This window comes from Cetorhinus maximus, chromosome 35 (genome assembly GCF_964194155.1).
Source record: "Cetorhinus maximus chromosome 35, sCetMax3.hap1.1, whole genome shotgun sequence".
In the NCBI taxonomy this organism is placed as follows: domain Eukaryota; kingdom Metazoa; phylum Chordata; class Chondrichthyes; order Lamniformes; family Cetorhinidae; genus Cetorhinus; species Cetorhinus maximus.
The window spans coordinates 10,461,700-10,488,663 of NC_135913.1; the positions used below are offsets into that span (position 1 = coordinate 10,461,700).

A 26,964-nucleotide genomic window follows, 5' to 3' on the forward strand; every position below is an offset into this window, starting at 1 on the left:
ATTTCAGAGACCGAGGGGAACACTGATTGAACTGATTGGATTTCCACCTTTGTTAGTACTGCTCAATTCTCCTGACTGATAAATGAGCAGTTGTTGTTTCGATTAGTCACTGGTAATTTCTCAGTTTCCTAGCTGCTTCGCTTAGTTCCATTTGTCCCTTTCCTGGTATTTGAGCTCTGATTGACGGTTATTTTATTATCGAATAAATCAAAGTGTGACAACAGGAAGTAAGTGTGAGAAACAAGTGGATCATATTATCAGTCAGTAATCTGACATCATGTCGGATACTAATGGACAGAGAAAACTAATCACAATAAAATTCAACTGAGTCTAAATGATTCCTAAGTCTTCCCTAAATATATTTCTGATTTCCATTTTACTGTCACCAGACTTACTTCCTATTAGCGATTGAATCAAGATATTAACAGAATATTTACCCACGTTGACCATGGATCAGGACCTTGCCCAATGACTGACTGGTTCCTGTGCTCCTGTGGAAGTCCCACCACTAACCACTTTCTTTCTCATTATGTGCTTGTCTTTCACTCTGCTCCTTAATGCATTATTATATATTATTCTTTACAGAAAATCACTGAACTTGTGGAGAAGGGAAACCGGGTGGACAGTTCCAAACTTCTCCTCAATCTGGTGAAGGAGAAAGGCTCTCAGGCACGAAGGGTGATGTGGGAATCCTTCGTGAAAATGCGCCAAGGGGTACCAAAGTTGTATAAAATACTGAAAGAAATACAGGAAATCGGTACAGTAAAATCACAGTGAATTCAATTTCAGATTCAAACACTACATAATTTACTGTAACATTAAGAGCTGATTTTAAGAAAGCTGATTAATTTAAACAGGTACTGATCCATCTGTTTATATAAACATGAACCGAGATGTACCAGAAGTACCCAGTCACCTGAAAGGTAAGTGATGAATCGGAGATTTCAAAACATTTTTTCCAAGTGTGAGAAACTGAATGTTTGACTGTTGCACTTTGTTTCAAGTTTGTCAGAATCTGGGAGTCAGAGCTTCAGTAGCTGGGAAAACAGGATTGAATGTGGTTTGGATTTGCCATAAATCCTCAACTCCTCTGCGTAAAGTTGAAATTCATACGATTTTTGATCTTTCCTGTAAATGTGCAGACCGCTATCATTTGTGAAGTGTTATACACACCTGGCAGGTTCCTGATACACTATGTAACCCCATATACACCTAGCAGGTTCCTGATACACTATGAAACCCCATATACACCTGGCAGGATCCCGATAAACTGTGAAACTCCGTGCACACTTGGCAGAATCTTGATACACTGTGAATCTTATTGCAAACCTTCTCTCTGTTGCACATTCAGTCTGGCAATAAGTAAAGCACAGGGCACTGAGCTAAATGTGAAGTGTGAATTGCTCTCCTGGAATGCTGTCCCACTGTGCTCTGTCAGGGAGGAGTTGGGGAAATGTTATCCTTCAACAGCACAAGAGCCGTCAGAAAATGTTGCATCCAATCTGGTACACGTTCCCAATGTTCAACAATAGAATATTCATCTGTGGAGAAATGTGAGGAAAAGGCAATGCTCATGGTGACGAGGAAGTTGTTGACTTGCTTCACAATCACAATGAGAGAGATAGAGCACCTTGTTCTAATCAAAGAATAATCCCTTAATTCATTACTTTCTTTCATCAAATATGATGACAAATCGAAAGATATTGGTCGTTTCCCAAACTTGTACTGTCAGAAGTTCAAACCAAATGAAACAATGGAGTATATTTATTGGTAGATCAGTTGGAATGCAGTGTAAATGTTTTCTGCCCTAAAGAACACCTTCTGGTGAAGTGGGCTGGAGTTCCAATACACGCAGTTATCACTGAAATATTAAGGCTGTTTTTAAAAAAAATGGTACAACAGGGCGTTTGCTGAATGATGAAAAGCTAGAAACAATGGAGGCCCGAATACACTTGGGGATCCAGGTACGTAAATCATTGAAATGTCATGAACAGAAAATAATGGAGAGGTTACGGGGTTGGAAGCTCAGTTGAGGGTCAAACGTGATGTTGACTGGAAGTTGTGTTCATTCACAGTCCACCCCTCAGGCAGTCACACAATATCCCAGAGAAACTGTCTTAGTCTGAAAGAGTAACAGGTGAACTCCTGTCCAGATGTATTCTTTCACTCTCTCAGTGTGCACATTCCCAGATAATCTACCCAAAATCAGATATAGTAACAGTGAACCTCCTGGCCATTCACAGCACACTCACCTTCCGGTGATACCCAATGTCCTGTTTCCAAATTCTGCAGAAGATTAATGTCACTGGCTGTTTCACAGATTGACACCCTAGAAGAGTGCTTCCTAAATGCTTTTCCAATAAGACCATAAGATTTAGGAGCAGAAATTAGGCCATTCGGCCCATCGAGTCTGCTTCGCCATTCAATCATGGCTGATAAGTTTCTCAACCCCATTCTCCCGCCTTCTCCCTGGAACCTTTGATCCCCTTACCAATCAAGAACGTATCTATCTCGGTCTTAAATACACTCAATGACCTGTCCTCCACAGCCTTCTGTGGCAATGAATTCCATAGATTCACCAGTTTCTGGCTAAAGAAGTTTCTCCTCATCTCTGTTCTAAAAGGTCTTCCCTTTACTCTGAGGTTGTGCCCTCGGGTCCTAGTCTCTCCCACTAATGGAAACATCTTCCCCACGTCCACTCTATCCAGGCCTTTCAGTATTCTGTGAGTTTCAGTCAGATCCCCCCTCATTCTTCTAAACTCCATCGAGTATATACCCAGAGTCCTCAAACATTCCTCATATGTTAAGCCTTTCATTCCTGGGATCGTTCTCGTGAACCTCCTCTGGATCCTCCCCAGGGCCAGAACATCCTTCCTGAGATACGGGGCCCAAAATTGCTCACAATATTCTAAATGTGGTCTGACCAGAGCCTTATAAAGCCTCAGCAGCACATCGCTGATTTTATATTCTAGTCCTCGAAATAAATGCCAACATTGCATTTGCCTTCCGAACTACCGACTCAGCCTGGAAGTTAACCTTAAGAGAATCCTGGACCCGGACTCCCAAGTCCCTTTACACTCCAGATTTCTGAATTCTCTCCCCATTTAGAAAATAGTTTATGCCTCTATTCTTCCTACCAAAGTGCATGACCTCACACTTCCCCACGTTGTATTCCATCTGCCACTTCTTTGCCTATTCTCCTAACCTGTCCAAATCCTTCTGCAGCCTCCTTGCCTCCTCGATACTACCTGTCCCTCCACCTATCTTTGTATCATTTGCAAACTTAGCCAGAATGCCCTCAGTTCCTTCATCTAGATCATTAATGTATAAAGTGAAAAGTTATGGTCCCAACACTGACCCCTGCGGAATTCCACTAGTCATCGGCCGCCATCCTGAGAAGGACCCCCTTTTCCCCACTCTCTGTCTCCTGCCAGACAGCCAATCTTCTATCCATGCTAGTACCTTGCCTCTAACACCATGGGCTCTTATCTTACTGAGCAGCCTCCTGTGGGGCACCTTGTCAAAGGCCTTCTGAACGTCCAAGTAGATAACACCCATTGGCTCTCCTTTGTGTAACCTACTCGTTACCTCCTCAAAGAATTCTAACAGATTTGTCAGGCATGACCTCCCCTTGATGAAACCATGCTGAATTTACCCTATTTTACCATGCACTTCCAAGTATTCTGAAATCTCATCCTTAATAATGGATATAATATCATTAAAATATGAAAGTCTGCACTTTTTAAGCCACTTCTAAGGATGTTACCAGTTTGAATACACACAGTCTATTCCAGCTCATGTGCCTTACCCAGGGAGCAGTGGATACTATGGAGATTCACTTTTACATTCGGCATTACTGATCAAGAAACATCACTCCGAGGTTCCATAAAGGTCATCTTGACATCTTACATTTTAATTTGAGGCAAGTCAAATTAACTTTCAATTTTCAACTGAGGATTTCAAATGAGACAAGCTAATATTCATAGACCCAGAGCAGACAGTTTCACTGTGGATTCTGCAATACACAATGTAGCTGTAAAATAAAATGTACTTAATACATAAGACAAATAATCTACCTGACAGTGGAGCCGTGCTCCTCCCAGCCCAGAGCAGGGTTCTATGTGGAAAGTGGAGGGCTTTCGAACAGGGATAGAACACAATGTGGGACAGTTACTGACCACTGAGCTTGCAGCCAAACTCTCCATTATTCCCTGGTGACAGAGACTCAGTGAAGCCCCTTTCTCCATCCTTCACCAGCCCCTCTGCAGACACTCTAATCAACCGCTCTTCCCCACACACTCTGTAATCTGCTCCTTTACCCCAGACCCCACCGCCCCGCACCTCCCTCAACACATACACACTCTGGAATAATCCCGTTACCCCATGCACCACCACCCCCTATACACAACTGTAACATGTCACTCTCCACTTTCCCCACACCCCCCACACATTGCAATCAGCCCTTCTCCCCTCTCCCCTCATACACACACCGTTATAGGCCCTTCTCCGTTTCACCCTTACATACACTGTAATCCCCTCCCCTCATCTCCCCCAACCACCCTCACCACCCCCAGTGCAAACTGCAATCAGCCCTTTCCGATGCTTCTGGTTCCGCAGAGTAATTAGCCTGAAGTAAGGAGCCTGTTTAACAGGAAGATTGGAACAGAAACACAGCAAACTTCAAAGTCACAATTCACCTTCTCAACCACATGACTCCCCAGTCTTTTCTGCAATTCCAGATACGTCAGTCAGTCACTGAGTTACATTTACCTGTATCTGTCTGAGCCAAGTTGGCTCATACACATTCCAAGCCTGCTCGAACTCACTGATAACCTGTTTCCTAAGAGTTCAGAGCACTTTGAGCTCAGGGTCTGCACCTAGCTGTTGACGGCACTGATGCAGTGAGTCCGGGACAGTCCTGCCAGCCTCTCTAGACAGGGTGTCTCCTTTCCACTGTCACTATTGCTGCCTTGGAGGAAGGGACCCTCGTGATCCAAACATGATTTCTCTGCCCCATCGGGGGCGGGACCCACACTTTGGGAAACCCTGTACTCGAACGTCTATTGCCTTCTAACCAGAATCATGTGAGAATTTGTAATGAGTTGTTTATAGATCAGGACAGTATTAACCGTCAGAGAGAAAATATCGTCTGATGATTACTAAACATGGAGATTTTTGTGAAGGTGATAATTTCTCTCTGATGGCTAACGCTGTCCTGATCTATAAACAGCTCATTACAAATCCTCATTGTTACCTTTCAAGCAACAATTCCAATAACTGAGTTTTAACTTCTACTCGCATCTCTATTCAAGCTGTGAATTAGATCTTGTGCTCTTTTACTGAATACAGAAATAGTCTTAGAAAGCTGTTTATGCATAAGTTTAGCTAACATTGAGGACCACTTTCTGTCTGTTCTAATTTAAGATGTTCAACAGAAACACAAGGAGATCCTCCGGGTACAAACTGAAACATTGAGAGTGAACACTATCCTAATAAAGGAAAAGGTTAAGATTTTCCAGCTGATTGATCGATACGCTGAGCTAACGATCATTTCTAATGTAAGAGATCGGACACTTGTAGAACATGAACTGTTGGTAAGAGGCCGGGACCATGAAGAGTGGAGAAAGAAAGATCTCCGGAGAGAACTGGAAAAAATTCGAACTGATCAATTGTTCCAGAGCAGTTTTTCCACGTGGGGCAGCTTGTTCAAGAAAATGATAGGATTCCTCCACCCATCCAGTTCTGGATCAAAATCCGGGAGTTCAGCAGCAATGAGTGGAGTCCCAGGGATCGGAAAAACAACAATGGTACAAAAGATTGTTTATGACTGGGCCACTGGGAAAATATACCCACACTTTCAATTTGTTTTCAGTTTTAAATTCCGGGATTTGAACAATATTAACAGTAGAATAAATTTGAGGAATTTGATACTGGATCAGTATCCTTACTTTGGGAATGTTCTGGGAGAGCTCTGGAAGAACCCAGAGGGATTGCTGTTTATATTCGATGGTTTGGATGAATTCAAGGACAGGATTGATTTTGATGACAATCGGAGAAATACAGAACCTCAGTTCATGTGCACAGATCCTGAATGCTGGTGTGAAGTGTCTGACATTGTGTACAGTTTAATACAGCACAAGCTGCTCCCAGGATGTTCAGTGCTAGTGACCAGCCGCCCCACTGCATTACATTTATTGAAAAAGGCTGAGATCAGTGTCTGGGCTGAAATCCTGGGATTTGTTGGTGATGAACGGAAGGAATATTTCAACAAGTTTTTTGAAGATCAGACGGTAGCAGCAGCTGTTTTCAAACACGTGGAGGAGAACGAGATCCTGTACACCATGTGCTACAACCCTTCCTACTGCTGGATCCTCGGTCTGTCACTGGGCCCCTTCTTTACACAAAGAGACAGGAAACACCAGCAAGTTCCCAAGACCATCACCCAACTATATTCCTACTATATTTACAACATTCTGAAAAACCATGGCTGAGAGATTGAAAGCCCTCGTGATGTGTTCCTGAAGCTTGGTGAGATGGCCTTCACAGGAGTCTCTGAGAAGAAGATTGTGTTTAGAAGTGAAGATTTGGTCAAGTACAATCTGCAACCTTCCCAGTTCCTGTCTGGGTTCCTGATGGAACTTTTGGAGAGAGATAATTCTGTCCAGAGTGTGGTTTACACATTCCCACACCTCACCATCCAAGAGTTTGTAGCTGCACTCGCACAATTCCTGACTCCAGATCCCAAGGACATCCAGAAACTCCTCAGTGAAGCGGACAGTGAAGAAGATGGGAGATTTGAGATATTTCTCCGTTTTGTTGCTGGTCTCTCCTCCCCACAATCAGCTTGGCCCCTGGAGAAGTTTCTGAGTCCGTTTCTTCACCAAACAACCTGTCGAGTGATTGACTGGGTGAAGGAGAAGGTTAAAGGTCAGATTGGAAACACAGCGACTAAAGATGGTAAAAGGAACCTCCTGAACACATTCCACTACCTGTTTGAGTCTCAGAATAAAGTACTGGCTCAGTCCACAGTGGGATCTGTGGAAACAGTTGCATTTCGTGGATTGAGACTGACCCCGATTGACTGTGTGATCCTGTCTCATGTCCTTGGATCCTGTGATACAATAAAAGACCTCAATCTAATCCAGTGCTACATTCAGTGTGGAGGACTCCAGCGGCTGGAACACGTTCTGTACAAATACCAGAAGTTGAGGTGATTGCTTGTTTGGTCCTGTAGCTCGTAGTTTCATAATTGAAGTAAAATTTACTGTCTTATAAATGAGAAAATAAATAACTTCCAGTTCAAGAAAAAAGAGGCAGAGTCAGAAAAAACTTTACAAAATAAGATGAGTAAAATTCCAAATTGGAAAATATGAATAATGCATTTGTGAACAAATTGTTGGGATTCTTAATGGTGAATCAAATAGTTTAAGCCTGGGATTTCGATGTTAAGAAATAGTGCTAATTATTTACAAAGGGAACAGAATATAGATAGTCTAAAGATAATAAACATCAGTGGAGATAAAAATAACTTAAATAATAATTATAAACCATATCAACTGTAAGCTGTACTGATCACAAGGGAAAATAAGTCCTATATATCATCATAATTAATCAAATTGTTTCTAGTGGGAGGGTGAAATATCTTAAATTTAGATAATTACGTAAGAAGACCTTTCGAATTCTAATTATTTAAATTTGCTCCCAATTCTGTTAATTTAATGTAGAAACCTGCTGCTGATCTAAAAGTTCGAATTCCCCCATTGCACGTTTATACCCAGAATGCAGATGCACGCTGGACAGCTGGGAGATACTTTCAGGAATCTGTACCACTGACTGGTTCTTACACAGAGTTGACAGTCTCTGGTAGAACTGACAGTTGGTATATACAGGATTTTCTGATAATCCACCCCATATCTGTGAAACTGCTGCAAGCAGGGAACTCCTGGAAATTCCCTTGAAATGTAATAAAAGCTGCAACTGCAGTAAATGTCGTTGTTTTTTAATGGGGAATAACGTGGGAAACATCCCTCCCATATCAACTAGGGGAACAGGGACATGTCAACTTTGTAACAGGACAGAATAAACTTTCCTTGTTGAATAAAAACCAGCGGATAGATTTTACAGCAGCAGTTAGCACACTTTGACAATATCCAGTAATGGCTGGAAATCAAGACGTGGATGGGAGAGAGGAACCTGGTGAAATTAGAATCACTAAGGAAGCAGTACTGAGTGAACTGATGGAGCTGCAGGCTGACAAGAGCCGCGTCCTGATGGGCTTCATCTTAGGGTCTTAAAAGAGGTGACTAATGAGGTAGTGGATGCGCTGGTGTTAATTTTCCAATATTCGCTAGGTTCCGTAAAGGTTCCATCAGATTGGAAAGTAGCAAATATAACCCCTCTATTCAAGAATGGAGGGAGGCAGAAAGCAGGAAACTATAAGCCAGTTAGCTTGACGTCTAAAGTGGGGAAGGTGTTAGAATCGATCATTAAGGGTGTTATAGCTGAGCACTTAGAGAAACTCAAGGTAATCGGGAAGAGTAAACATGGTTTTGTGAAAGGTCAATCATGTTTAACCAATTTAATGAAGTTCTTTGAAGGAGTAACATGTGCAGTGGATAGAGGGGAGCCTGTAGACATACTGTGTTTGGATTTCCAGAGGCATTTGATAAAGTGCCACATCAAAGGTTATTGTATAAAATAAAGGCCATGGTGTAGGGATTAACATATTAGCATGGATAGAAGATTGGTTGGCTTTCAGAAAACAGAGGCTATGCATAATTGGGTCTTTTATCTGATTGGCAGGATGTGATGAGTAACTGCCTGGAGTGCTAAATTTAAGGAACACAGGTTCCATTTCAAACCCAGATAAATTAGAATCATTTATTTTTTCTGCTTAGTGTTCTGCTGAGTGTTGTATTTCTTTGTTGTCCATCATATAGGGCTATAAAATGGGCATTGTGGGCTCATACCTCCTGAATGTGTAATATTCACCTGTTCACAATTTCAGATTACTGAATGGCATGCTGGACCCTCTATTAGTAAAGTGCATGGCAGCCTGGATACTGTGCAAATCTCTCACTTTCACATTCTACCAAACTCCCACCCTCCAACTGGATCAAAGCTTTAAAGACACTCAGACATTGTCACTGGCAGTGAAGCTTTTGTTCATCATGTTGTCTTGGAGGCCCAGCCAAACTCTCTTTCCTCCTGCCTTTGTGACTGTGCCCTGCAGCACACTGGCACAAGATTGCACATACTGAGGCCTTACTCACCCTGGCCACCTTCATGAGGTCAATGAGGCCCTTCTGGCATAGAGGCCAGGTTCTCCTGACAAGCCCAATATTGCTGAACTCTTCAGCTCCTACTCCCAGGCAGCACGTGTTTGGCTTGACTTCTTCCTCATCCCACCGGATGGCATCAGCTGCTCATGTTGGTTGGACACTGCATGTAGGAGGGCTCTGAGTGAGTCCTCATTAAATTGAGGGGCTGGTTTGACCCTTCTCCCCTGCCTCTCCCATCGCTCCAATGGCACAGACATCTCTGAAGGAAAACATGCAACAACCAGGCAACTCCGCCATGCAACGGTTCAAAAAGAATGCCAGCTATGCTCAGTGGAAAAGTTTGGAGACAGCAGAACTCATAAATAAACACTCAGCTGAACAGCCTGGAAATAGCTGAAGTCCCAGTGAGCCTCCAAGCTGTGAACAATGCCAGCATTTGTTGCGTCCCCTGACACTGCCCCATTCCAGAGGGCCCATTAAATTACTGACAGTGGCTTAGTTTCGGGTCAAGGCCAATGACCTCAAAGGCTGGAAATGCCACCCTCCAATACTGATTGGGCAGATGCTCGCCCCCTGTTGGCCTGAAACCCACCCTCCGTTCGCAATTGGATCAATTAACGGATCATACGCCAAGTTTGAATGGTGGGTTCGGAGATCCGCCCACTTTCGGGTCAAATTCCCCCTCCCCCTCCGTACAGGAGCGGATTATTCAGCCCCATGTGTGGGGATTCAGAGGGATTAGGGATTAATGCTAAATAAAGTGGGGGACACCCCTTCCCTGTCAACGAGGAGAACAGGGACATTTCAATATTGTTAAGGGGAGAGAATAACATTTCCTTGTTGTATAAAATCCAGGGGGATGGATTTTAAAGCAACAGTTAGCTGAGTTTCACAATATAATTCACTCCGAGGTGATGTACAGAGTAATGTAATGCACCGAGTTAAGAAGGACATGGAATCACTGCTTGAATTCTTGGAAAATTGGGTCGTTCTCTTAAAAGCCCAGAATTAACGAAGAACAGAAATGAGACAAGTTTCCTCAAACTTGGCCGGCCAGTCACTGAGCTTCAGGAGAGTAATTCTGATCATCAGGGATTGAGGCCGAACTGGGGGACATTTAGAGGCTGCACACAGACAACTCTCTATCTAATAAACATTGAGAGGGGTGAAAGTGGCATTCACCAGTAGTCAAATTAGTGATAGTGAATTGTTCACCAGTTTACACTGCTCACTGTTTCCTTTTCGCTTCAATTGAAAGGAAAATCGGGTGAGCTGTAGTATGGGCGGGTGATCCAATACCACCCATCATACACTATCGACAAAAGATCAAATTACCCCCAATAGATTTAATTTACAGGAACAGTAAAATCTCTGCATTGATTTCTGATGTTGCTTCCATGTTTCCTGTGATATTGGGCAAAACAATTGAATCTGATCTGAGTTTTTATTCAATGTAATTACATTTCGGGGCTCCCCGAAGGAGGGAAACAGAGGCAGCGGAGGGAGGAGGCGAAAGTGCCAAGAACACTGGCACCGGCAGTGTGTCAATTTCAAGATGCTGATGCTCGTTTCATCATGAATCACCAAGAGTAGGCGGGTTGGGACAGGAATCTCAATTAAGACAGTTGAGAACTTTGTTCAGCACATAATAAGGTTTGAGATTTAAAGTTCTAAAGGAGCGGACAGTTTACCTGTTCATCTGAAGGAAAGTGGGCACAGAGTGGGAGCCAGCCATGGCTGCCACAGCCCGATAAGAAGGTCAGTGGGGCAGGCACTTAGTAAGGGGGTTCCTTGTTGCTGTGGAGGTGGCAGGGAGAGTGGAAACTCAAGATTTGAATGGGGCTGGCACTCCCAGCAGTGCGGAGGTAAACTCAGGATTTGAATGGGGTTGGCACTCCCAGCAGTGCGGAGGGAAACTCAGGATTTGAATGGGGTTGGCACTCCCAGCAGTGTGGAGGGAGACTCAGGATTTGAATGGGGCTGGCACTCCCAGCAGTGCAGAGGGAAACTCAGGATTTGAATGGGGTTGGCACTCCCAGCAGTGCGGAGGGAAACTCAGGATTTGAATGGGGTTGGCACTCCCTGCAGTGCAGAGGGAAACTCAGGATTTGAATGGGGTTGGCACTCCCAGCAGTGTGGGGGTAAAAGAGGGAGAAAGGCTGCCATGAACAATTGAGAGGCCACCTTCCCAGAAGGAAGGCTCCAGCTGTCAGATGTTGGATGAGGGGCAACACCCTCCGCAGGGAGGGCAGAACCCCAGGCATCAGAAGGGCACGGGAGAGGAAAGAGGGGCAGGAAGGCAACAGAGGCCAAACATTCAATACAGGAAATCTTGCTGTAGATGGAGCTATCAAGGCCCAGTGATGGTGGATATTGTGACCCTTCAGGCAGTGGCCACATACATCTGTGCCCTCAATGCTGAATACCTCACAGCGCTGGTCACAGTAATTGTGGCATTGAATTCCTTCACTTCTGGCTCCTTCCAAGGATCATGTGTGGACCTTAGAGACATGTCACATGTGGCTGCTCACCAGGCCATCTCACAGGTCATGGATTCACTTTTTTCCAGAGCTGGACAGCGCATTCATTTAATAACAGAGAGGCCTTGCAGGGACACAGGGATTCCCCCAGGAGCAGAGTATCACTGATTGTACCCATTGGCCATCAAGGCACCCAGTGACTGGTCAGGGAGATCCATACAGGAAGGGCTTCCACTCCCTCAATGGCTCGTCTGTGACCACAACAAAAACTTCCTCCATGTGTGCACTCACTTTCCTGGCACCTGCCATGATACTTCATCCTCCAATGTGTGTGTCCTAGAGGATAACGGATATTCCTCGAAGTGATGTTACTGAGCTCTCTGTGGGAGTCCCAGAAAGAGGCACAATGGCTGGACAACCATTGAACAGGACATCAGGCTTCTGAAGATGTGATTCCAGTGCCTGGGCCAGTCGGGTGGTGACCTCCAATCCCCTCTTGCAAGTGTCTCTGTCGGTGTGGGAAACTACTGCATTCTCCATAACATGGCTCTCCAGAGAGGTGTGGACCTTGAGGACAATGAGGCACTGGGATGACACAGCTCATCGAGGGAACAGCAGGCTGTGAGAGAGGAGGTGAAGGGAGAGGACGCTGAACAAAGTGGAGCCCCTGCTGCATGATGAGGTGGCTTCCTCCTGCCCCCCTCGGGGAAGAGGAACTCGCCCCCGCTCCCCTCCCTCATGGCCTCCAGTTTGGCAGCGATAAAGTGAGGGGATTCCCTGACCTGAGTGCCAAGCCTCGGGCTTCCCTGTGACATCTCACTTCCCTCTGGTGCTAGGGAGGCTTTGGTACAAACTCCTGATCTCTCCCTCAGGACAACCAGCAGCCTCAGTGATGGCTGCCAAGTGAACAGGAAATCTGTCTCCATGACAAATAATGACGTCCCCATGCAAAAATCATAACTTTAATCACTTTCCCACCGGTTGTGTGTTTCTGACCCAAAATAACCCCAGCTCCTGTTCCTTGCCTCCATTGTGAAAATTCAGCCTGTTTTAATGTGTTTCTCACTTCTCTGTTTAGACTGAGTGAAAATATTCTGGGAGATTCAGGAGTGAAACTACTGTCTGCGGCTCTGAGGAATCCAGGCTGTAAAATACAGGAACTGGAGTAAGTACCAGACTCTGAGAGTTTGTGAGCAAAACTTATCACTCAACTTATCTATATCCATCTGCAACCTCCTTGTATGTTCTTCACAACATACTTTCCAACCTATTCTTCGTATCACCTGAAAATGTAGCGACCGTGCCATCACTCCCTTCATGTAAATCATTGGTGTAAATTGTAAAAGGTTGAGACCCCAGCACAGATCCCTGTGGGACTCCACTCGACACATCCTGCTTTTTGGAAAAAAGACCAATTTATAAATACTCTGCTTTCTGCCAGCCAACCAATCTCCTATCCATGCTAATATGTTACCCCCTACACCACCAGCATTTATTGTCCACAGTAACCTTTGGCATGGCACCTTATCAAACGCCTTCTGGAAATTCAAGTACAGTCTGTCTACAAGCTCCCTTTATCCACAGTGCATATTACTCCTTCAAATAATTCCCAACAAACTGGTTAAATATGGGCAGAATTTTCGGGTTGGTGAGCGTGGGTGGGGCCTGCTCACCGACGCATAAAATGATGCACGGTGACATCGGACTGGTGTCTCAGCGTCACCGCGCACTATTTAGATTTTTAGTTTGGCGGGTGAGCAGCCAAACTGTCAAAGGCCTATTGAGGCCATTAAGAAAGTAATTAAAGTAGTTCAGAATGCTGCCTGTCCAACCTTAAGGTTGGCGGGCAGGCAAAGAGTCCAGGTGGCCTTCACATATTTCATGAAATTTCATCCATGGGCGGGATGAGGTTTCATGAAGGGTTTATTAATTAAATAAAACATTTTTAAACATCTGATAAACGTTGTCACATGAGGGGACATGTCTAAATAACATTTCTGTGTCTTTAATAAAAACTTTCATTCCACCATTAATCTCGCTGAGTCCGCTCCGTGCCTCAGGGAGATTTCTGCCTCTGTCACCCTCGCATGTGTGAAAGATCGCAGGCCCCGACTCAGGGAATCCAACCCCAGCCCCACTCCTGCTGCCCCCACAGGGAGCGTTCAGTGCTTCGGGGGCGTGCGTCACGCTGGGCGGGCTTTAATTGTCCTACCCACGTAAAATGGCGGCGATGGCCCCAGTTTGGGGCGCCAATCAGGTTTGCACCCGACCCCACCCAAACCCCCCCCTCAATGGCGGTGGGGGGGGGGGGGGTGGGGGGGCATATCTGCCCATGATTATCCTTTCACAAAACCATGCTGACTCTACCTGATTACCCGAGCTTTTCTCAGTGTTTAGCTATAACCCCCTTAATGATCAATTTTAACAACTTCCCCACCACAAATACGCATAGTTTCCCGTTTTCTGCCTCACTCACTTCTTGAATAGATGGGTTATATTTGCAAATTTCCAGTCTGATGGAACATTTCCAGAATCTAGTGAATTTTGGAAAATTGGCACCAGCACACCATCTACCTCATTAGCCAAATCTTTTAAGATGCAAGGGTGCCATCCGTCTGACTTTGCAGATCCTCTGTTCTTTTCCTGCCAATGTCGTTGGTGCCTACATGGTCTACGACAATTGGATCCTCCCACTGCAAGTTCCTCTCCAGCTCTGAACATATGACAGATGTCCTGACGCCTGGCACGGGGCAGGGAGCACAGTTGTCTGGTCCCTCACTCCTTGCTACAGAGAAGAGTGTCAATTCCCCTCACTATACCATGTCCTATCATAAGTACATTCCTCTTTGCTCCCCCACACATGAACGGCTTCCTGTACCATGATACCATGGCCAGCCTGCTCATCCACCTTGCAGGCCTCGCTTTCGTCCACACAGGTTGTGAGCACCTCAAACCTGTTTAATAATTGCAAAGTCTGAGGCTCCTCCACTGCTGTATGCTTGGTCCCTTTACCTGTTTTGTCCACAGCCACGTCATCCTGTCCCTCACTGTTGACCAAAACAGGTGACCCTATTCTAAGAGGTGTGACCATCTTTTGGAACAAAATGCCCAGTCATTTCTCCCCCTTCCTTGTGTTGAGCAGAGCCTGCAGTTCGGTTTCCAGGTCAATAAGCCTGGTCTGGAATTCCTCTAGCTGCTTACAGTTTCTGCAGGCATGTTTGTCATGGATCGCCTTGGCACCCAAGCGACCTCACATCCCACAGCTGCAACGCAACACCTGTCCTGCCATTTTACCCTATCTTATTTAGTTCACTTAACTGAATGACTTTATTCCTATGTGTGCTACAATTTACTGTGCTTATTGAATGTGAGTACCACTGACAACAAAAGTTATATGCTTCTTGAATACACAGGTATGTGTTTTAATTTTTTTTTAATGCATGTTTAAATTTTAATGTTAAGCTTTTAAAGTTTCGGGTTATTTAATTTCAAAGTCTTGGTTATTTTTATTTATAGATATACCGTAACTCCCACTCCAGTCTAAGCGCGCACATTGTCCCTCCCACTGGGCACTTACCGACCAATCAACGCACTGGCTTCCTGTGATGTCACAATTGCCTTCCCCCGCCCCCCCCCCCCCACTGCTCCTTGTCAGCAGCTGAAACGGTGCATTCCTCAGCTCTCGACTGCCCCCTGCAGCTCCGCTCCCACTCCCAGCAATGTACCAGACTGTGAGATTGTGTTTATAATAACTGTATGTCTGATGCTGTAAATTATTACGAGTATCAGTAATAGTGTCACTAATAAACACTGCACATTTTCATTACTACATGTATTAGTCTTATTAATAAACACCCCGGATTTACTCTGATTCATGAAATGTTTCTCTCTCTCATCTCCAGCCGGATAGTAACAGCCTCACATATTCATAGCTTCCCTCTCAGTACAAATTGGGCACTGATGAGTCTGGACCTGAGTTACGACAAAATGCAAGATTCAGGAATAATACCTTTAAAAATCATTTAAAGTCATTCTCAAAGACATGAATCAGAATTTAAAAATGAAGAAGAAGATTATTGCTTCTACAATTCCCATGGTGGAATTTTATGGTCCCTCTCGCCAGCGGGATTTTCCAGACCCCGCCGAAGTCAATGGATTGTGAACGGCCCATCCTATTTTACAGCCCCTCCCGTGCTGTAAAATTCCACACCCATATTGTATTCTTACATTTTTAGCTTAGGTTAATTAGACATTCACATTATAGATCTTTAAACTTGAAAGCTTCTCAGTTTGTAATAAAAGTATAAAACTTCCATAAATATATTGGTAAGGCAGTTAATAAACTATCAAAATGAATAAACTATCACAGTTTGTGACTCCCAATAACTCATCAGTAAAATTCAGAAACTGTGTGAGATGTTGTTTCTGATAACGGGATGTCGAGCACTTTACGGTATCATTAGTATCAGTCATGGTGTCATCAACAACAACATAAACTTCCATTCATATAGCAGCTTTAATATAGTTAATTGTCCCAAGACACTTCACAGGAGTGTTATCGAACAGATTTGGGCAGCGTGGAAAATGAGATATTAGGACAGGCAGCTAAAAACCAAGTCAGGGAGGTAGATTTTAACGAGAGTGTTAAAGGAGAAGAGAGAGGTAGAGAAGTGGAAGGAATTAGGAAGGGAAATCCAAAGCTTGGGGCTGAAGAGCTCAAGGTGCAGCTGCCAATGACAATAATTTTCATATTTAATAATCTGAATCATAAACACATTGTTATTATTAGTATTGGGAATAGTGTTATTTAAAATAAAACTTATTAATAGGCACATAATTAGCTTGGCAGCGAAGTTAAAGCCCAAGTAATAAAAGGGACTGTGACAGCATGGATATAAAGTTGTCTGAGTGACAGGAAACAGAAAATAGTTGTTAATGGTTGTTTTTCAGTTGGAGGAAGCAGACAGTGGAGCTCTCCACCGGTTGCTTCAGGACGAGCAGTATTACATTTCTTGATATATGTTCATGACTTAGACTTGGGTGCACCTAAAAATGAGGTGCCAAACTGGTGAAGCTGCAACCCAGGACAACTTGCAGGCCAACTAATGGGAGAAGCACGTGATCCCACAACCAACCGATAAGATCAAAGTTTTGTACACCTGTCACATCCAGTTGTGAATGGTGACGGGCGATTAAACAGCTCACTGGAGGAAAAGGCTTCACCAATATTCCCACCCTCAATGGGGGAGGCCAGCCACGTCTGACGATTATTGGCTCAAGCAGTCCAATTTAACTGGGTCAGACCCATTCTTAGACCATTAAAGTTGGCTTTCCCCATATTAATTATTCTTATCTGGGCTGTTCTTGGTTTTATCCCATAGTCAGCTTAAACCTTACGATACAGTGATCACTCCTTTATACTTGATCTACTTGGCCCATCTGATTCCAAAGAATCATGTCAAGCTGTGCATCCTTTCTCACACTGGAAACACGCTGCTGTAGAACAATTTCCTGGTCAATCTAGGAATTCTTGCCCCTCTCTGCCTGTCTCATTAATACTATCCCAGTCTATATTTGGACAATTAAAGTTCCCCATTATAACTACTTCATAATTATTGCACCTCTCTGGAATTGCCTTACAAATTTGTTCTTCTCCATCTTTCCCCTAGTTGGTAGCCTGTAGACTAGCAATGTAATTGCACCTTTTTTGCTCCATAGATCGAGCCATATAAATTCTGTCCTTGTCCTCTTTGGATCATCCTCTTTCTCCAGGACTGAAATATTCTGCTTAATCATTCCAACCACCCCATTCCATTTCCTCCCTTTCCTATCTTTCCTGAATACCCTATATTCAGGAATAGTTAATACCCAGCCCTGCCATTCGCTGAGTGAGGCATCTGTTACTGCCACAGCACCATATTTCCACATGGCACGTGCACCTGGAACTCACCAATCTTATTTACCACACTCCATGCATTCACTAACATGCTCTGTAACCCTGATTTAGACTTTATTGTCTTCCCCCTTACTCTGTACAGACTTAATAACTTACTATTTCCTACTCTAGTGCTATATATTTCTCCCAGCATTCCTTGGTATTCCTCTCTGATATTACCTCCTGGTTCCCACACTCCTGCCAAGTTAGTTTAAACCCTCCTCAATACCAGGAGCAAATCACCAGGCACTCAGCTCCAGCTCTGTTTAGGTGCAATCCATCTGGCCTGTAGAGGTCCCACCTCCCTCAGAGCTGGTTACAAAGTCCCAGCAATTCTTAATCCCTTTCTGCTGCACCATCTTTGCAGCCACTAATTCATCTGCTTACCCTCCTATTTCTGTGTTCACTTGTGCGGGATACGAGGAATTATCCAGAGATTACTGCTTTTCAGGCCACGCTTGCTAATTTCTTACCTAGCTCCCTAACTTCTGTCTGCAGGGAAACAGTCTCAGGATAGGCTACTGAACTTTAAGGACTGATGCTTCACTTAAGGGGTTATGAATCTTTGGAATTCTCTATCCCAGAGGGTTGAGGATCTCCATCTTTGAATAAATAATTCTAAGGCTAAGAGTGACAGGTTTTTGTTCCCTCATGGTATTGAGCAACAGGGGGAGTGTGTGGGAAAGTGGAGTTGATGCCCTAGGTCATCCATGATCATATTGTCTGAGCAGGCTACTCCAGCTCCTATTTCTTTGTTCTTGTGCAGCAAGACCTGGAGAATTTGTAGGCTTGGCCTGATAAGTGGCAAGTAACAAATGCACCACACAAGAGCCAGGCAATTACCATCTCCAACAAGAGAGAATCTAACCTCACCACCACTCCACCACCACCGCCCTCCCTCCTACACCATAGGCTGGGAATTCTGCAGTGAGTAACTCACCTCCTGACACCCCAAAATCTCTTAACTATCTAGAAGGCCACAAGTCAGGAATATGAAGGAATGCTCTCCACTTGCCTGGATCAGTGCAGCTCTAACAACAATCAAGAATCTCGACACCATCCACGGCAAATGAGTATGCTTGAACAGAATCCCATTGACCAACTTAACATCCATTCCCTCCACCACCGACCCACATTGGTGGCAGCATCACACCAAGACTCCTTCAACAGCAACTTCCAAAACCGTGGCCTCTACCACCTGGAAGGACAAGGTCAGCAGATGCATCAGAAACTGCAAGTGCCCCTCGAAGTCACACACCATCTGACTTGGAACTATATCACCGTCCCTGCACTGTCATCAGGTCAAAATGTGCAAGTGAAGCTTGAGATTCAACATACAGACGTGTTCCATATGAGTCTTTACTTAGACACCCATTTAATATAATTAATCTTCCACCTTGTGCCTTGTTGCACCATTTCTTTGAATGTCCTGAACATTTCCCTGGAACCGTTACCACATGAGGCAAAAACGTTGGAAATGAATTGAACTCATTCTGTGTTGTCCTTCCATTGTCACCCTTTGCAGGAGGCAGTGAACTGTTAAAGGCCCAGTAATGTCCTTAAAATAATGGTGAAAGATTAATTTTGTGATGCACCATCTTAAAATTCATTAAAGACACATACACAGCAAGGTGATATGTCACAACAAAATATAATCCTGTGAAGCCCAAGTGCAATGAGATGAACCTTTTAAAGTGATGATGGGGGCTCCTCCATTGCACTCCCCCTGCGCTGTCAGCTGAGCTGGAGGCAGGGTGCTGACCTTTCTCCTCCGAGAATTTCAATGACCATGGTGGTTGTCCTCTGGTTCCCTGAGGTCTGGAGGGCCCCAGCATACTGAGGGCCTCCTGCACAGATACTGGAATCGGCTCTGTTATCGTGGGTTTGTGAGGTGCTGGTGTTCCGGTCAGAGCAGTGGAGGACCCGCTGCCAAATCCAGGAGCACCCTGAGAGGAGCCCCCAGATGCTGCAGGCAGTCACTCCTATACACTTTCAGGGCACACTGGACCCTCCCTGCTCACCTGAGGAGTCCGAGGACTTGATGGTGACTCCAGTCACCTCACCCCCTCTCACCCAGCCATTGCCAATGGAGGTGGTGATTACATGCAGGTCAGTGTGTATCTCCAATCGTTGGTCTGCTGGATTGACTGTCCATCAAGGTCACCAATCTCTCAGTACAGGATGCCTAGGGCACTCATGCCCAGGACACAGCAATACTCATAGCTTGGATTAACTCCTACATCCTTTGTGTCTGGTTGCACACAGCTTCTATATGTTAACATACCTCATGCTGCAGTTCCAACATCTGCTGCCTTGTGCGTCTTCAGGAGCCAGTGAACTGTTAAAGGCCCAGTAGTGTCCTTCAAATAATGGTGAAAGATTTTGTGATGCACCATCTTAAAATTTATTGAAGACACATACAGTACACATAGCGTCTTCAACGCTAGTGACATGTCATCAGCCTGAAGCTTGACATTGCCTTTCCCTCCCATAGCCCTCCGAGTGAGAGTGACCTTGGCGATTACTGTCTCCATCAGCTGCTCGGGCGTGTCTGTGCTGTTCACCAGATTGTGACTCCTTTACTAATGGAATGTGACTATCTCCCGACGTGATAGTACCTGCACTGGTGGAGGGTGCGAGGGGAATAATGTGCACCCTCTGAGGTCCCCTTCTCGTCCTCAGAGGTGGATGGCTGTCACCTGGTCACAGCCCTCGATCTGTGAAAGAAAAAATATTGTTTCTAGGGAAATGTTTGTTTTGTGCTCGCCAGAGGGTCTCCTGTGTCCATCCATTAGGGCACTCATTCTCTCAGCTCCACAACCCACCTCAACATTAGTGATTGCCCGCCCTGCCTCCAGATCTCTTAGTTCATGTGTCTGAATTTCCATGGGTGCTAGGATGAGGAGATCTGGGGTACAGTGACCCATCTTGGCTCAGGCCCTCTCGTCAGCTCTTTTCATCTGCAAGCATAGAAATCTTCATGTAACTCGCCCATCAATGAGACACACTAGCCTATACTGGTGGCAGCCTGACTGTCCCGCATGGCACCACATGCATGTCTCCTGCATGCAGCACTCATCAGCGTGCAACCCTTGATCTGTCTTCTGCCATTTCAGCTCTTCACTCAGTTACCAGGGCTCCCTCGCTAGTCCCTCCAGAGCTGCTGTGTTTGAAAGTACTGCTGGCTGCCTTTACAGATGGCGCCAGCATTGTCTGAACCGGGACGTCCCCTGTCTGCACCACCGAAGTGGACGGCTCCCCCCACCTGTCAGCTCTGATAATATCGCATTGGTAACTCTGACTACCCTGACCCTACGTCCAAACACCCACTTACGGAAGATGGGGAGGCCTGGGGGCTGGACAGTTGGCGATTGGGGTGTCAGGGACTGAGGGTTGGAGGGAGGTCCTGCGGCCACTGGACCTTGGTGGGGCAGCTGGGGGCGAGGGGGATGGGGGATGTCCGAGGTTAAAAGGGGGGCTTCTGATGGAGACACCTCCCCACCCCCGGCCCCTTCCGCCAATGGCCTGAACCCGGTTATCATTGGGCTTCCACCAGACCCAGGAACTCCTCCCGCCGACCTAAAAATTGAGGCTGGGTGGTAAAGGGCCCTCAGGTGATCAACAATTGGCCACTTAAGGGCCTCAACTGGGGTGAGGGCGGGTGGCCCGTCTGAGGCCTCACCCACCCCAGCGTCAATCGCTGAGAGGTCTCGGCTGGTGGGAAACCCAGCCCAAAACTTTTACTCTCACCCATTGCTTAAAAACCCCCTGGCGGGTGAGCTTAAAATTCAAACTGTTATCTCTAATTCGTTCTTCACATATAGTGTCTGACTCGCTGAGTATTTCCAGCATTTTCTATTTATATTTCAGATTTTCATCATCAATAGTATTTTCCCTCTATATAATGGGGTGTCTCACACTGAACATTACTATTGTCATTAATAGCGTTCCCTCGGACACCAGAGATTGACCCTGATTCCTGTTGGTTTTCTCTCCCCTGTCTCCAGTCTGAGGAATAACAATCTCACAGATTCTTGTGCCGAGGATCTTGCCTCTGTGATTAGTACAAACCCGTCACTGACAGATCTGGACCTGGGTTTTAATCCACTGGGAGACTCAGGAGTGAAACTACTGTCTGTGGGTCTGAGGAACTCGGGCTGTAAAATACAGAGACTGGGGTAAGTACCAAACTGTGTGAGATGATGTTGATAATAACTGAATGTCTAACAGGACATTTTCCGCAGTGTTATTAGAAAAATAAATAAACACTGTCCAATATTATTAATGTCAGTGATAATATTATTAATGAAAATGAAACTGCATTTCCTCTGCCTCCTGTTGTTTCTCTCTCTCTCTAACGGGTTTAATTTCCCGCTTCATTGTCCGCGGGAGCTCTTCAATGTTTGCGCGTGCCCGTCCAGCCAAATATCGCGCGAGTGCGCGATGACGTCAGGACGCTCGTCCGACATCATCTCGCGCGATTCCCCGCCTGCTTGGGTTAGGCACGCGCCCGCCTGCGGGACTCTGGGCTCTGTTTCTCCCTTCACAGATCCTGTCTCCCAGGCTGACTATTTCCAGAACATTCCTTTATATTTCACACCCACAGCATCAATTAGAGATTGCTTTTATGTTTTGAAGTTGTGTTTCTGGAATGTTTCACACTATATTATTATTTTAATCAGTAACGTTCTTTGAAAAGAACTGGAAATTTATTCTGATTCCTGTTATTTTTTTCTCTCTCGAACCCTCCCCCCACCCCCCAGTCTAGGGGGCAACAAACTGACAGATTCTTGTGCTGAGGATCTTGCCTCTGTTTTTAATCGCTCACTGACAGATCTGAACCTTGGTAATAACAACCTGAGAGATTCAGGAGTGAAACGACTGTCTGTAGCTCTGAGGGGAACGGACTGTAAAATACAGAAACTGGAGTAAGTACCAGACACTGTGAGATTATGTTTAGAATCATTTAATATTTAACAATATATTTTGAGCACTGTTACTATTATTAGCTTCTGACAGCCAATGCTGCTGCCTGGACATTGCCAGTGGCTGGGTGGGCAAGACCTTTTGAACAAGTTCATTTTTATCCTTAGTCACATATAAGGCTGTAAGGCTAACACTGTATACTGACCTCACAGCCATTATCTTTCTCCCCACCACAAACTCCATTCCTTTACCATCCTCCCTCCATGTCCACACACGAGTCACACGGGTTTAAGGTGTGGAGTCCCGTGATTTGTTTTGTAACTCTTTTGAGTTATCAACAGATCGCATGTAACTCTTTCGGGTACATTCACAGTTCTTGGTTTCCAGGAATGGGACATGAACCCACAACCCTCTGATTCAAAGGTGAGGGTGCTATGAACTGAGCCACAGCTGACACCTCTGATTTGTTTTGTACCATCACCAGTTTTGTCACGTTTATAATCGGTGCGCTTCCATTTTACAATCCCCCCTCCCCCCAATTTAATGTCATTAAAACCAGTCAAGACGCTGCTTTTCCCAGTTCTAATATAAGCTCATCAAACTGAAACATTAACCTGGCCTGAATTTTTCCCTTGTCGGGTGCACGATCGGGGAGCCTGGGAGCGGATGTGAAATGTGCTTCTGCCCGATCAGCCCCGCGACCATGATCTTACGCTGCTTGGCCAATTGCGAGGCAGCCAGTGTGAAGCGTACCCGGGGAAAGGCTCAGCACTGCCACTGGGGGAGGGAAGAGGGCGGCACGACCTCACTGTAAGTGCTGGTGAGCGCTTCCAGTGAGCTCCCTGAAGGCAGACAAATGCCTCAGAGAGCTGCAGACCCCCAGATAATAAAACAAAGCACAAAAGTGCTGCAAAACTGTCCCTGCAGCAAAATCAAGCACCTGGAAACAGGCCTCACAAAAAAAACAGGCCGCAGATATTTATTTTTATTATAAATCCTAACGGAGATTTCATCCCTCCCTTGGATGAGGTTTCATCAAGAATGTAAAGGCCGCCTGGTCGATTGGCTGGTCCCCCAACGTCAGGTTGAATGGGCCACGAAAACCCGCTGACAATTGGGACGTTATTGGGTTTAATTTCCCGCTTCATTGTCCGCGGGAGCTCTTCAATGTTTGCGCGTGCCCGCCAAGCAAAATATCGCACGAGTGCGCGATGACGTCAGGACGCTCGTTCGACGTCATCTCGCGCGATTCCCCGCCTGCTTGGGTCAGGCACGCGCCCGCCTGCGGGACTCTGGGATCTGTTTCTCCCTTCACAGATCCTGTCTCCCAGGCTGACTATTTCCAGAACATTCCTTTATATTTCACACCCACAGCATCAATTAGAGATTGCTTTTATGTTTTGAAGTTGTTTTTCTTCAATGTTTCGCACTGGATATTATTTTTTTCAGTTACTTTCTTTGAAAAAAACTGGAAATTTATTCTGATTCCTGTTATTTTTTTCTCTCTCGAACCCTCCCCCCACCCCCCAGTCTAGGGGACAACAAACTGACAGATTCTTGTGCTGAGGATCTTGCCTCTGTTTTTAATCGCTCACTGACAGATCTGAACCTGGGTTATAACAACCTGGGAGATTCAGGAGTGAAACGACTGTCTGTAGCTCTGAGGGGACCGGACTGTAAAATACAGAAACTGGAGTAAGTACCAGACAGTGTGAGATTGTGTTTAGAATCACTTAATATTTAACAATATATTTGAGCACTGTTACTATTATTAAAAAACACTGTCCATTATTATTAGTGTTAGGTATGAATAAAAGGAAACATTTAGTTTGATTCGTTATTTCTCTCTCTCTGAACCCTAGGCTATGGGATGCCAGTCCCAAAGATCTTTGTGCCTCGGGTGTAGGGGAATATTGCGAAGTCTCCCCTCCTCCTCAGAGTTGGGTGTCTGTCCCCGGTCACTGTTGGCCATTAATTTGGGAAAAAGAGAAAAGTGATTCGATGACAAAAGCTAGGAAAAGGTGGTGGGGTTGCTCTGTTAATAACTGATGACATTAGTACAGAAGTCAGAGATGACCTTAGTTCTGAAGATCAAGATGTAGAATTAGTTTGAGTGGAATATGAATTAGCAAAGGTAACATGTCACTTTTTTATTCAATCATGGGATCCAGGCATCACTGGCTAGGCCAACATTAATTGCTCATCCCCAATTGTCCTTGGGAAAGTTGTGGTGAGCTGCCTTCTTGAACCGCAGCAGTCCATGTGGGAGTAGCTTATAGGCCCCTAATACCTTCACACTTTCGTACAGAATATACAGGAAAAAATAATGGGCACTTGTAAGAAAGGTGCTGCAATAATTGCGTGTTATTTTAATCTTCATACATATTGGATGAAGCAGAATGGCAAAGGTTGCCTGGAAGATGAGTTCGTAGAGTGTATTCAAGACAGTTTCTTAGTGAGTATGTTCCAGTGACAACCACAGAACGGCTATTTTAGACCTGGGAATCTTCAATGAGACTGGATTAATTAAGACATCATAGTAAAGGTGCCTTTTATCAGAAGAGTATGAGAGAAAGCCAGTTAGAGTATAAAAGCTGATAGAGGTTCTCCAAATATTTATATAGGACATGAATCCTAAAGTGTGCATAGGTACCTTAGAAAATGAGGCTGGGAAATTAACAATGGGAAATGAGGAAATGGAAGAAGCGTTGAACAGGCATTTTGTGTCTCTCTTCGCTGTAGAAGATACAAGAAACATCCCAAGAATACTTGAAAATCAAGAGGTAAAAAGAAAGGAGGAACTTAAAACAATCAGGGGTCCGAGGGGAAAGGTATTAGGAAAACTTTTAGATCCAAAGGTTAACAAGTCCCTTGACTTGATGGCTTTCATCATAGGGTCTTAAAGGAAGTGGCTGCAGACATAGTAGATGCATTGGTTGTGATCTTCCAAAATTCCCTAGATTCATGGAAGGCCCAGCAGATTGGAAATCACATGGGGCAAATGTATTAGATTTCTTTGAGGAAGTAACATGAAAATTGACATAGCAGAATCTGTAGATTTGGTGCACTTGGATTTCCAAAAGCAATTTGATAAAGTGTCACATCAAAGTTAACAAAGATAACAAGATAAAAATTTGTTATGTAGGTGGTAGCATATTAGTATGCATGGATGATTGATTAGCTAACAGCAAACAGAGAGTTGGGGTAAAGGGCTATTTTCGGTTTGGCAAACTGGTACTAGTGGAGTGACACAGAGGTCAGTGCTGGGTCCTCCAATACCTGTGTAAATTACTTGGGCGAAGGAACTGAATGCATGGTAGCTAAATTTGCCGGTGGTGCAAAGGTAGGAAAGTAACGTGTCAAGTGGACATAAAGAGTCTATTAAGGGGTTTAGAGGTGAAGTGAATGGGCAAAAAATTGGCAGATGGAGTTGAATGTGAGACAATGTGAATTTGTCCCCTTTGGCTGTAAGAATAGAAAAGCAGTAACTTACCTGAATGGAGAAAGACTGAAGACAGTACGGTACTGAGGGATCTGGGAGACCCAGTCCATGAATCGCTAGGCATGCAGTGGAGCAAGTGATTAGGAAGACAATTGGTATGCTGGCGATTATGTGGATGCTGTGGAAAAAGCAGTTCCAACAACTGTCTAGTTAACCGAAGATCCTGAGTGTGATTCTCAGTGGTGTCTTTACCCCAATTTCCATTCAAGGCTTTGAAATGTGACATGTTTACAACAAAAATACATTCCTTTGATGCACAAAAACCCAGTAACCAAAGTGTCCCAACTGAAGAAATCAAGAATTGTATTAGATCAAGAGAAGAGATGTATTAAGTTGCCAGAAAAAGGAAAGCCTGAGAATTGGGAACATTTTAGAAATCTGCAGAGAAGGACATAGAAATGGATTAAGAAAGAAAAGATAGAATATGAGAGTAAACTAGCAAGAAACACAAAGACTGATTGTAAATGCTTCTGTAAAAAGGAAAATATTCGTAAAAAATAAATGTGGGTCCATTTCAAGCAAGGTCAGGAAAATTTACAATGCGGAATAAGGAAATGTCAAAGAAATTAAACAAATACTTTGTGTCTGTCTTCACAGAGAAAAATACTAAAAATTGCTCAGAAATAAAGGAGAATCAAGGGACTAGTGTAAACGAGGAACTGCAAGTTATTAATATTTGTTAAAAAAAAGTATTAGAGAAATTAATGGGACTTAAAGTAGACAAATTCCCTGAACCTGATGATCTACAACCCAGAGTGTTGAAGGAAGTGGCTCCAGAGATAGTAGATGCGTTGGTAATCATATTTCAAAATTCTGTAGTCTCTGGAATGGTTCCTGTAG

General features: G+C 44.7%; 1 protein-coding gene across 1 annotated transcript in view; it reads left to right on the forward strand.

The window, feature by feature from the left end:
- Positions 1 to 26,964, forward strand: part of LOC144672030 (NACHT, LRR and PYD domains-containing protein 3-like) — a 977,887-nt gene that overhangs the window by 355,967 nt on the left and 594,956 nt on the right. The window contains exon 11 of the mRNA XM_078533970.1: positions 24,153 to 24,317. Coding sequence (XP_078390096.1) covers positions 24,153 to 24,317 — 165 coding nt within the window. The remainder of the gene's footprint in view (positions 1 to 24,152; positions 24,318 to 26,964) is intronic.